Below are 11,890 nucleotides of genomic sequence, written 5' to 3'. Positions count from 1 at the left end.
AAAAATCATGTAATTGTCTCCCCAAATCAGATTATTTGTCTGCGGGCCTGACTAGCGGTTATGTTCATTGGGTTTACCCGGAATACATTTTTTATTGATTTTCTTTTTCGTTAAAAAGCTCAAATTGGCGCCTTCTTGAATCACCCCCTTCCGCTTTCCGTTACAAACACAAAAAAAAAAGGAAAGCAAAATCAGAAACCGTCCCGACTCGTTTAATCCCCTGCCAAATTTCTGGGGGGAATGAATTAGAATTTTCCGAAATTGGATTGTCGTGGTGGTATATAAATTCTCCTCTTCCATAATAAAACCCTAAAAACAATTACTATTCGATCTTCTTCTCCGTCAATCGTATTTTTTTCAGTTGCAGTTATGGAATCATCAAGACGTGTCGATATTCTCACTGCGGCTACTAAAGGAGAACTTAACGGACTTAAGAGTAAGCAATTTTGAAAAGAAATCAAGAACATCATTGAATTTGTACTGTATAATTTTGTACAATTTTTGGATTTTTGTTTCTGTTTGTGTTTAAATCAGAATTACTTGCAAAATGTGATGATGGAAGAGGATTAGCAACCACTGTGAGGAATGTAAAAGATGATAATGGAGTAGGAGTTATTCACTTTGCTGCTATAGAAGGAAAGTTAAATGTTCTCAAGTACTTGATTGAGGAATTGGGACTTGATGTCAATACCAAAGATGAAAAACGTATGATTGAATAAATCTTTAGGGTTTAGGTTAGGAATGGGATTTGTGTCTTAATGCTAATTGTGTTGGTTGTACAGGTGATTCTCCGTTGTTACATGCAACACTGGATGGGAATATAAACACTATTGAATATCTACTTGGAAAGGGTGCTGATCCTAAGTCATCTAACTTCAAAGGTTATACTCCTTTGCATGCCGCTGCTGAAAAAGGTATACCACATTTTGTGTGCATTATTTTCGGAATTACATAGTCTCATAAGATAAATGCTGAAGTTAATTTCTACTATAACCATAAAAGAATGTTGGGCAACAAATTCGTTCGCTCTTTTTTCTTTTTGATGTGTGTGGATTACGATGATTGTTTTGAGTCTATTCTGCATCTTATACTTTATGCCCATGAAATTTAATCTTAGGTGTCACCTGCAGGATATACGGAGATACTTACCAGATTACTTTCAAAAGGTGTTAATGCAAATGCTTTAAGTGAAATTGGCACACCCTAGTTATCGCTGCTAATTTCGGCCAATTCGAGGGGTTACTGATTTTGTTGGATCACAATGCAAATGTGAGTTGTGCTACCTGTTGTCTATGAATACATGTGCGGTTGTGAATCATCTACATATAGAACCATATGTCTGTTTATTATATAGTTAATGGGTTGTGCTACCACTTACACCCAGAGTTTGATATTATGTTTTAGGATATGTTTTGTTTTTTTTCTCTAGAACTATTATAATTTAGCGAGTAGTGGGTAGAGGAGTTTAGTTCAACATCATACTCTAGTGAGGGATCTAATTATCCTTTCACTTGACCGCAAGTAACTTGGAATTGTAGTTAAGGATAATACTCATTGGTGCTTCATTTGGATAGTCAACCATGGATAGCTACAACACAACTACTAAGAATTTATTTCTTGAATGCATTCATTTGACCTTTTTTGCTATTATTATTTCTTTTCCAACTATACGTAGTAAAATAATTTAGCTTTCTTTTGTTTATGCAGCCTAATTTGTCTCCTGGCTGTTCGTTTACACCACTGGCAGGATCTATTGTATCTGGATAGTTACAATGCGTCGAGCCTTTATTTGAGGTACCAAATACAATCACCCTGTTATAGGCATGTTTTTGGGTAGTTTCCTTAGCAATAGCTACAATTCTGTTCTCTCTTTGTTGGTTGTAATCTTCCAAAGGGCTGGTCAATATTTACCTTGTTTTTAATGTCAGCATTTAGATTTGATTTATTAATTTCGGTTCCTACTGCAGTAGTAGAGTTGCTTCTTTTTGATCACATATTATTTAACCAATTTAGTTATTTTCACATTTTCTGGTGGAGGTGCAAGCTCAATTAAGAAAACTTGCTATCCCTAACAGTATGTTGCTTCCCCAAGAGCAAATAGATGTCTGTGTAGACGTATGACACACAATAGGGATTTTTAGGAGATCCTATCACCAAAGAAGCAAAGTAAAAAAAAGATCAGAGATTTCAGAGATGTTGATTTTTATTTTCTGCAGAAGTTGCTCCTCAGATTAGTCAAAAATTTATTTTAGTAAGCTCTAGTAGTGGTTCAATACGTTTTGAATGAAATGGCTTCTTTCGAGTTTAGCATTGGTCTAATATGATCCTACTGAGTACTTTCATGATTTTGATGCCTATATAATATGAATAACTTTCTACCTTCTAACATCTTTGTAGGCTGGTGCTGACCCAGATGGTGGATCATATGGAGAAACACCTCTGATAGCTGCAGCAGAAGATGGGCTAACACAAATCATCAAGCGCTTAATTCAAGCTGGTGCTAATCCAGATATCACAAATAATGTAATGTTATCTGACCTGTACATGTTTCATTTATCTCTAAATTTGCTATTTCAATGTAGTTGTCGGCCTATATTTACTCTCTACCTGCAAGCTCAATACATCCGGATGACACGCTTTGTTGGGCATATATCATACTAATGTAGCATGCATAGATACTTAGAAAGTGTTAGATTTCTAGCGCAGAGTTAGAAAGTGTTAGACTGATTATCCTTCTTATGATCAACTAAACTTAAAATTGGTAAACTAGCACACCAGAATATGATAATGTTAATTAAGGTTTCATTATGGAGACACTTCTAAATATCGATGTGACCTTACCTCAGACGCATGTTGAATTTTATGAAAGTAAGCAACCTTTTCATCAATGCTTCTCTAGGTCCAGCATTCTGAATCTATAAAATGGTTCCAAATATGAATGACTTCTATTCAAACGTAGATCGTGCATTCTTAAACTGTGGGTTTGCTAGATATTGTGCTTGACATCTGTTTTTTTGCATTGTAAACAAGCTGACAATAGATCCTAAGTTCTCTTTGGCATATTTTGGCTTAAGAAATTCAACTTTTTTTTATCACAGGATGGATTCACACCAATAGAAATTGCCGCACTCAATGGTTATTCTAATGTTGTTGAGATTCTTTTCCCTGTTACTTTTCGTATTCCGGGATATATCGACTGGAGCGTTGGTGGAGTAATTGCACATGTACAGTCTGATCAAGCTAAGGAACAGGTATTCCACATATAACTTACTTCTGTAGGTCGAAACCCAATAATTGGCGACTTTCCTTCTATTATTGTGTTTGTATAAAATAAAACACAGGTGTCATATCTATCATGTTATAGCTGTTTTTTTTTTGTAACCTATGATATGGTACATATTACTTAATAACTGTGAGATCCTTAACTTTTGAAGAGGGAGCTGAAAGCCAAGGAAAAGTTTCACGAGGCAAAGTTAAGTGGCACAGATGCATTTAATAAAAAGGACTATTACAAGGCAATATTTTTCTACTCAAAGGTACCTTTTCTTTTTAACGTGACTATATATCATTAGATGGAAGTGAACCCTGAATTACATATTTATGATGCTTATTGTTAAATTTATGGCAGCGAGAATCATTAACTTCAGTGAATTTATTTTGATGTATACAAGTTTATGTCATTGTTAGAGGTTCCAATTTGAGTTTTTTGAGATTTAATTGACTAGTATTTCTGTCATATATTCTTTAATATAAGTTGTTTGACTTCTTTATCCTGATTTCTTAGACGGTCCTCATGCATAACCTAGCATCCTAGCTAGTCTTAACTATTTAGTTGCTGATATTTTGGTCTACGTCTGAACAATGCTAGTCTATGGCTGTAACTTTTTTGTAAAGTTTACGTATCCGTCTCTTTTATATGGTTGTTTAGTTTAATGTTGGAAAATATCTCCGCCATTTTGTTGGTCAAATATGTGGTAGTTTTTTCAGAAGCTTCTAGAAAATATTTGTAGTCGTATTTTAGACCAGAATGAGCCTGTGAAGTTGTTCTCATTATTTATTACACCTGACGTGATATTTTTCAGTTTATTGAGAAAATGCATTTTCACTGATTCAATCAGACTTTTGGTGTTTGTTCGAGCGCTGCTCATTTCCTAATCTTTATTGAAAGCTTTGACGAACTTTTCTCTTCTCACGAGTTTTACCTAATTAATACTGCCTTCAATCGATGAACTGAATGCCCTCTATATTAATCCCTTACTGGTCTCTTTTAGTGATTGTTGATGTTTCATTTTTTTTCCATCTTGAGTTCATATATTCCTTCTATTTTGTGTTACGTGAAGCAACCATTATATAACTAATGTACTCTGTTTTATGATGCGAATATAGGCAAACAAAATTGATCCGAATGACGCAATTATACTTTCTAACCGGAGTATGTGCTGGGCCCGCATGAATGAAGGTGCCAAGGCTTTAATAGATGCCAGTGCATGCATAGTGTGAAGACAATATTGGCCTAAGAGCAACTGCAGTGGTGCGAGTATAACCAAAGACCAAAGAGGGAAAAAAGATCAAATTTTGGATTTAGTATGGTGTGTGACGCTACGGTGGGAAGACTAAATTTGGTCAGACGTACATTATACGTTCGCCTGGTGTGGGGCGTAGACTATACCAACGCCTGATTGGGACGTGCATTAAAAAAAAAAAATGAAAGAAGTGGGGCGGAGGTATAAAGCCCGCCCCACTAAATTGATTTTCAAAACAAAGAATGGGGCGGGGGTATAATGCCCGCCCCACTAAATTGATTTTCAAAACAAAGAATGGGGCGGGGGTATAATGCCCGTCCCATACAAAATAATTAAAAAAAAAATGGGGCGTAGACTTTACGTACGCCCCATGTGGAGCGTAAACTATACCAACGCCTGGTGTGGGGCGTAGACTATACCAACGCCTGATGTGGGTGCACTATATGTCCGCCTGGTGGTGGGGCGTGAAGTATATCAACGCTCGACTATATCTGGGTTTAGTCTTGGTCCCAGATCAAATATACTCTGGGTTTTAGTCGTTGATCAAAATTTGATCGATAGTACGTTCCACTACGTCTGTTCAAAAGACCAAATATTTGGGTTTACTCTCCCACTGTGGACGCTCTAAGGGATATTATAGGACAGGTGTAGCGCACAGTTTACTAAAAGTAAGACAGCTTCTTGTTTCGTTCTTTCGTTTACCTTGCTGCTTTCTAGGTTTTCTCTTAGCTACCCTTAATCTTGCAATTGGTTCATCTTTGATGAGCATTTTCTAGAACACAATCTTTATTTCATCGTGCTGAAAAAAAAAAGAAAAATGGATGGACTGTGTTTATAAGTTTCTTTTGTTGCATTGCAGAGGTATGATAAGGCAGAAAAAGCCTTCCTTGCCGGTTTGGAGTTGAGTCCTAATAGTCAAGAGCTCAAAGATGCATACAGGTTCAATTCTTACTGCCCTTTGAGAAAAACAATGATTAATTGATCTATTTTTAACTTTTGTGTCTTTTCCTGGTGATATTGTATCTGGTTGTTTTTTATTTTGTTTCTTGCTTGGCTATAGGAAAGTTGTTGAAGCTCAGAGATGAACTATGACTTGTCTGGAAGAAGATGGCTATGACATTTTCCCACAACTTTCTGAATGAAATTTCCTTTGGTATATGTACAACCCTTTTTTTTTCTTTCCAGGTTACCACCTTTCTAACACAAGCACAAGGCCCTTCCAGATTGGAACCTTATGCCAAGTTCACATATTTTATTTAAAAAAATATATATCTGTTTTCTTTTCTTCTTTTAAGTAAGATTTTTGACTTGAAGATGTTTGACTTTGTGTTTGACTCAGTGTCTGAATCTGACTTGGTCCTTAACTCAGCACGAGTCAGATATTAGACAGTTTGTTTTTTTTAAGTCCGCCCTGGCTCGCAATCTGAGTTAGACCTAATCCCTGACTCGAACTTTTTAAGTAAAGTAATTTAATACCCTGACTCATGGAACCAAGTCACTGATTCACATATTTTTGAGTCAAATGAGTTAGATCTGACTCAAAAAACACATTGAGCCGGATTTAGATAAATCAAACGAGTCTGATCAAACTAAAATAAATTAAAATAAAATATGTTGTTATACCAATTTAGAAACAAGTAAATTATGTCATAACCGGGTAACCCCCATAGTACCTTATGTGTTAAGGCTAAGTCATATGGTGTTAATCTAGCAGCTATATTAGCAGTCCACGTCAGTTAGGACAACCTCCTAAGTCCTATGACAGTGCTAATCTAGCAGCTAGATTAGCAGTCCACATTAACGCCCAGCGCTTGGTTCATCGCAACCAATCTCAGCCGTCAGATCAAAAAACAAATCTCTCAGCGCTGAACCATTCAGCGAAAAGATGATTTTTATGTCGCTCAATCATTCAACGCTACTATCTCGCCGCTAGTTAACAAATAGAACTAATGTTAATAAATAGACAACACTTCTTTTCTGAATTGCAACACTTTTCTGCTAATCTAGCCGCTCAATGTAGCCCATAGTACTTAGCTTAAACCTATATCTCTAGTTGATAGAGTTACGCTGCCTATTAGTGTGTAACTTTGACCTCAGTTATATTTTAGATTTTGTCTTCGTTTTTCTGTGGATGCTACACTTACCGCAATCGCTCCCGCATTAAATCCCGATATGGGAATCCAAGGGTCTTGATTAGCGTTCTACCATTGTGATATAGTGTTATAAGTGGGCCATAAATCCGGATATGGGAATTCAAGGGTCTTGATTAGCGTTCTAGCATTGTGATACCAGTGTTAAAAGTGGGCCCCAAATTTCCTCCCGGTTCGGGATTTTTATTCGGAACTAATTACGGTCAAGCTTGGATTTCCGTTTTTTCCATGATCTCTTGCATCTCACTTACAATGCCTTCACTCTTTTAAGAAAGAGTAAACTGCGTATCATCTTCTTCCGCATTTATTTCCCTTCAGTTGTTCGCACTGAAAAAATTTGTCACCTGCATTTATTTCAACTAAAATGAAATTCAAAATCATTGTGGTCCTAGCAATATACCGTTACCACCCATAACTGCCAGAGCATCAACCGGAGACTTACCTCCTCCATCTTCAGTACCTTTCCGGATAAAAGCAATGATGCTTGCTGTTAAAATTCATCGGAGAGTATTCAATTTAATCAGAAACCAAGTGATTGTTGGAATGACCATAAGGTGGTGGAATTCCCAAGACACCCCACTTAGATGGAATGAAACTTACCCCCAAGCTAGTTTAGTAGGAGCCTGTCAAAGCTCTTAATTTTGAATAAGGCCTCGGAACATGTTGATGTGCTCACCTCGTATTTGCTTCACAATATCAATTTTGATGCGGTGATTTTTGGATCAAAATAAATAAAAAATAGGAGCCTATCTTTGGGCATGTAAATGGACAGTTTTGGAACAACCTTACCCCAGGATTTTGTGCATCATTTCTGAACCAATGAAATACAACTTTATGAAGATCGAATTTTATCTATTACTCTGACGTATTTAACTTCCTACACGTATAGCACCTTGATGTGCTGGATAAAATTCGGTCTTTATAACGTTAAATACTAATGGACGGACCTATCTCTCTACCTTATAAAGATCGAACAATCGTCTTATATATTTACGAACCATAAGCAAAAGATATCAGTGACTTCCACTATGCTACTGCTGCACTTTATAAACTACCTGCATATTTTTCATAAGTAAGATGGTTGTTTGAGGAGATCGTTTATGCGTCAAGAACATATTAGTCCAATACCAAATTAGACGAGGTATAAGAAAAACTACAGAAGTCAACTAATATCTAAAGCAACGCAGTAAACAAGAAAGAAATCACTCCGACATGCAAATTGCAAACTATGAGAACAATAAAAACCAACCATATCTGATGTTTAAAGGAAATGTGGGACGAAACGTATCTAAACTGCTACCCGGGCTTGAAAATGTGAATGACTTCGAGTAAACGGAACCTACCTAAAATACCAAGAGCCTTTACCACTTATTTTAGGAGCCTCTACACAAAAACTTACTGTAACTAAACTAAGTCGTCAGAAACCTTTTGAAAGTTCATATATAATGTGCTAATCATAATGTATGCTTCAAAAATAAATAAATATGCTAATGTATATTACATCCCGGAGAATGGTGCACCCATGCATTTAGGGCTAGGTGAATAATTCAATACCTATTGATTTTGGTTTCGATGATGACATTAATTAGCACAAAATATATATACGTAGAAAAATAAATCTCAACTTAGTTTTAGTATATATATACGTAGAAAAAAGTGATATATACGTCTTTGTTCCGAAGCCAAGAAAAAAGTGTAAACACTTGCGTAGAAATTTTAGCCCCAAGATTTTGGATTCCCTAGTCCGTCCTCATCTTGGGTCCAGTGATATCCTTGCTTTTGATGTCTGGTTATTTCGGTTATTGATTTGCTGAAGAAGAACCATTGATATACAAATCGTTTAGAATGACTGATGACTCAAATTGGTTCTCTTGGCCACCCTGTAACTCTCCGTTTTGTTTTTGTCCCGGCAAACAGTGGTCACCGGAAGTCATAAAAGGATTGACAAATGTCTCCTCCATCGCCATATGGCCTTGCAAGGATCTATTGATATTTGAGAAATTCCCATCATTAGGCGTAACCATATCCATCAAGGTAAAATCTTGATACGCCCCCATGGCTGGCTCAAATGAATTGAACTCTGTGTTAGTGTCGTCGAGCAAAGAAGCAAGGTCCAGATCATATTGTTGTTCAAACGATATGTTGTTTATGTATTTATTATCCAGAAAACCGCCATACGAGTTGGTCGCATCTACAATGTTGTAGTCTTGCAACTGCAAGAATCCATTAGTACGCGAGGCATTTTCATTATCAGTAGGCGTAACCATATTGCTCGAGGAGGAACCTTGATGTGCCTCCATGACCAGCTCTGATGAATTATATTCTGCGTTCTCGAGCAAAGTAGTATCAGTATTCTCCATCGACGATTTTGCTACCGGTGACAAAACTTCCTTAGCAGGTAGTCTTTCCCAAATCTTACACAAAGCCAATTTCACCTGAATCAGGGGTTAAATGTTAGTGCAAATTAAATGTCACTGCAAATAAATGAATTTGAAAATGCATGCTTACCGGCTCCTGCTTCTTATTGCCATCTTGATGACCTGATTTACTCTGTATCCTACTTTCTAAGATGTATTCAATCATGGTGAATGGTGTATCTGAATGGTCTTCTTTCGTCCCTTTATAAAAATTCAGCGAACGCCTGACACCAGTTGGAGTACCATCCGTGTTAAAAATATCCTTAGGTTTTCCAAAAATTTGCCAATATCCTATATAACGACCAGTAATATAGCGTTCAGGTCGAGATCCGTTGGGATATTTTCTTTCTCTAGGTGTGAAAACGTACAATTCTTTTCCTTCTATCCCTTGTATCCCATAATTCTTGTACTTATCTGTGTGAAAAAACATGAAAGACAAATGCAACACCATTAGTACTGCATCAACATGTCGAAACGAAATGCTTTAACATATCGACGACAATATATAAACATGTACCTAGAAGATCCTCCGGAGTAAACTCGTAAATGTTTACTTCTTTTATTGGACTAACAGGTAACTGATCATTCCTAGATCTCTTAACAAGATAATATAGTACTGCCTCCTCATCACTTGGTTGAAATTTCAATCCCTCGGGAAAGTTTTTCAAATAACGTTCAACTTGTGCGTCGAGTAATTGTTCTGGTGTTAATGATGATGATCCCTCCTCAGCATTGCAACTGCATTAATAAGAAGAAGAAAAGAACAATAAAATCGTCGACTAATTGCAAATAATTCTCATACACCATGATGTAACTGCGTGCTTTCGGTAAAAACTCCCTAAAAACTTCAAATGTTTCTACAGTTAGCACGTATTTGCATGCAAATTAAATGGCGTTGTTAGAGCGTAGAAAGTTGTCTCTCTATTTTGACTTCCCTTTGACTTCCAGTGTACCAGTTTTAACATCTTGGATAATGTTTTCAAGCTAATTTCCGTCAGAGTACAACAGTAAATGGTCCACGTAAAACAAATCAAAATAATGACCGTGTTAAAACAACATTGCTAGAGCGTACTATAAATTGTCTCATAAGATATTTGGTATCCCCGATTTGTCATGCAGTTTCAAGATAACTGTTTCGGAAGTGTTTGTGTTTCTTGTCTTCGTAGTACGTAATTGATTTTTAATTCAAGTTACAGATCTCACCGTAAAATCGTTGGGTCATAATACCTACCTCCTAAGATCGAAACAGGACATCACTAGGGTCGATGATTTTTCTTCTTTCTTTTCCTAGCTAGGTAGTAAACCTCTTTAGATTTAAACTTTAATATAACTTTTGAGCATTAACCCAATTTAAAATAAAACTTAAAAATTTAGTTAAATTTATTTTATTTTAGCTCTATCCAGCGTAGCCATTTTTCATGAATACACTATTGTTTAGTCAAATGGACCCTTTTCGTGTCAGAGAAAGATAAAAATTCAAAACGATGACACCTACTTCTATCTCAACTAGAACGGGCGATAATCAGCTTTAACCAACAAATAAAGATTTTCTTAAACTTCGAATAGAATTTGCAAGATAATTTGTTACCTGTCTTCTCTACGAAAGCATTCCCAACAATAATATAGGCCACAGTAATTTTTCTGAGGTGCTTCTGAGGAGATCATTCTTTCTGCATCACCCATACCTTTCTTCCTATATCTTAACAAAAAAAAATTAACAGAAGACAATACTAACCGTATGATCAATAAACTTTTAACTAAAAGAAAGAATGTGAGAAGAAAAAAAAGTGTGTTTAAAAACATAAATAATGCCAATACAAACCTTAACGCTAATCAGTGAATTAGGGAGATAGCAGACAAGAAGATCACTGTAATACAAACAAGAGTTTATACTTAGCAGGGGTTTTAAAAATAATTCAGGGTTCGCATTATTAGGTTTCAGATTTTATTTTGATTTGATAGTAGTTCATATTGTCCTGGGATTGTGAAACAAAACATAAATAAATATTAATAGAGTTCTACGAACACTCAAAAACCAACAAAAATATATTTCGCAAATCGGATCAAATATTCATCAAATCTTTTAAACAAACGGAAATGCTACTCTAAGTCCCTCTCTACGCCCAATCCAACGTGGCTACCTGCTGTACAAGATTGATGTTCCACGTAATTACTGAATCACATGGTTCTCTCTGTTTTTTTCTCTACCAGTCTTTTTAGTCTCCTCCGTCTTCTTTCTTTTCCTTCCCTTGCAAAAATACCTCCCCTAATCTCTGTTGTTATTGTTCGCACCATTTACGAACAGGATTATCAGATCTGAACAAGTATAAACCCAAATGCGAATCAGTAGCACCAATAAACACCAACCGTAGATAGAGAATAACTTAAGACCATCAAATAGTACCTCTCCAGATGCCTACTGAATGGCCACCTAAGATTATCCAAAGTGCAAGAAACATCATGAATTCAAACTGGTTGTACCATGAAATGTCCAAAGGTCACCTTCTATTTCATCTTTTCTAACAAACCCCTATTTCAAATCACTGAATACTTCCTTTAATCAACCCAACTCAAAAAATATCATCTATCATGAAAACTTAAATTGAAGGGGTGATTTGACTCCAGTTACGTCTGGAACCTTATGAATTCAATATATTTGTTATACATGATGTAACACAGACAAACAAATTCCTAAATCAAAATTGGATTTCCAGAAACAATGAACTAAATGTGTTATGGGCTTTATTTATTGATTTCGATTCCTTCGATCGGTATATTTGTCCTTTCACACCCTTCCTCA

At 36.1% G+C, this 11,890-nt stretch overlaps 2 protein-coding genes across 2 annotated transcripts; one reads left to right on the top strand and one right to left on the bottom strand.

Annotated features, from left to right (window-relative positions):
- Positions 1–224: 224 nt before the first annotated feature.
- Positions 225–1,733, top strand: LOC113309881 (26S proteasome non-ATPase regulatory subunit 10-like). The gene is made up of 5 exons (XM_026558401.1): positions 225–436; positions 535–705; positions 783–914; positions 1,131–1,269; positions 1,708–1,733. Exons 1-4 carry the CDS (start codon positions 370–372, stop codon positions 1,205–1,207), a joined length of 447 nt encoding a protein of 148 aa, XP_026414186.1. The 5' UTR covers positions 225–369; the 3' UTR covers positions 1,208–1,269; positions 1,708–1,733.
- A 6,739-nt stretch (positions 1,734–8,472) lies between these two features.
- On the bottom strand, positions 8,473–10,773 carry LOC113311680 (NAC transcription factor 25-like). The gene is made up of 4 exons (XM_026560484.1): positions 10,679–10,773; positions 9,608–9,828; positions 9,182–9,504; positions 8,473–9,108 (listed from the first exon to the last, which is right to left on the bottom strand). Exons 1-4 carry the CDS (start codon positions 10,771–10,773, stop codon positions 8,473–8,475), a joined length of 1,275 nt encoding a protein of 424 aa, XP_026416269.1.
- Between the last annotated feature and the right edge of the window lie 1,117 nt (positions 10,774–11,890).

The sequence above is a fragment of the Papaver somniferum genome, chromosome 9 (assembly GCF_003573695.1).
Source record: "Papaver somniferum cultivar HN1 chromosome 9, ASM357369v1, whole genome shotgun sequence".
Taxonomy (NCBI): domain Eukaryota; kingdom Viridiplantae; phylum Streptophyta; class Magnoliopsida; order Ranunculales; family Papaveraceae; genus Papaver; species Papaver somniferum.
This window is presented reverse-complemented; position numbering and strand designations above follow the sequence as displayed.

Bases quoted from the DNA above. Each gene is read 5' to 3' on its own strand.
- LOC113309881 (XM_026558401.1), top strand. From the start codon at position 370: ATGGAATCATCAAGACGTGTCGATATTCTCACTGCGGCTACTAAAGGA. The intron at 706-782 runs GTATGATTGAAT...TTGGTTGTACAG, and splicing joins CAATACCAAAGATGAAAAAC to GTGATTCTCCGTTGTTACAT. The intron at 915-1,130 runs GTATACCACATT...TGTCACCTGCAG, and splicing joins GCATGCCGCTGCTGAAAAAG to GATATACGGAGATACTTACC.
- LOC113311680 (XM_026560484.1), bottom strand. From the start codon at position 10,773: ATGGGTGATGCAGAAAGAATGATCTCCTCAGAAGCACCTCAGAAAAAT. The intron at 9,829-10,678 runs GTAACAAATTAT...TTATTAATGCAG, and splicing joins TGCTTTCGTAGAGAAGACAG to TTGCAATGCTGAGGAGGGAT. The intron at 9,109-9,181 runs GTAAGCATGCAT...CCCCTGATTCAG, and splicing joins GCAATAAGAAGCAGGAGCCG to GTGAAATTGGCTTTGTGTAA.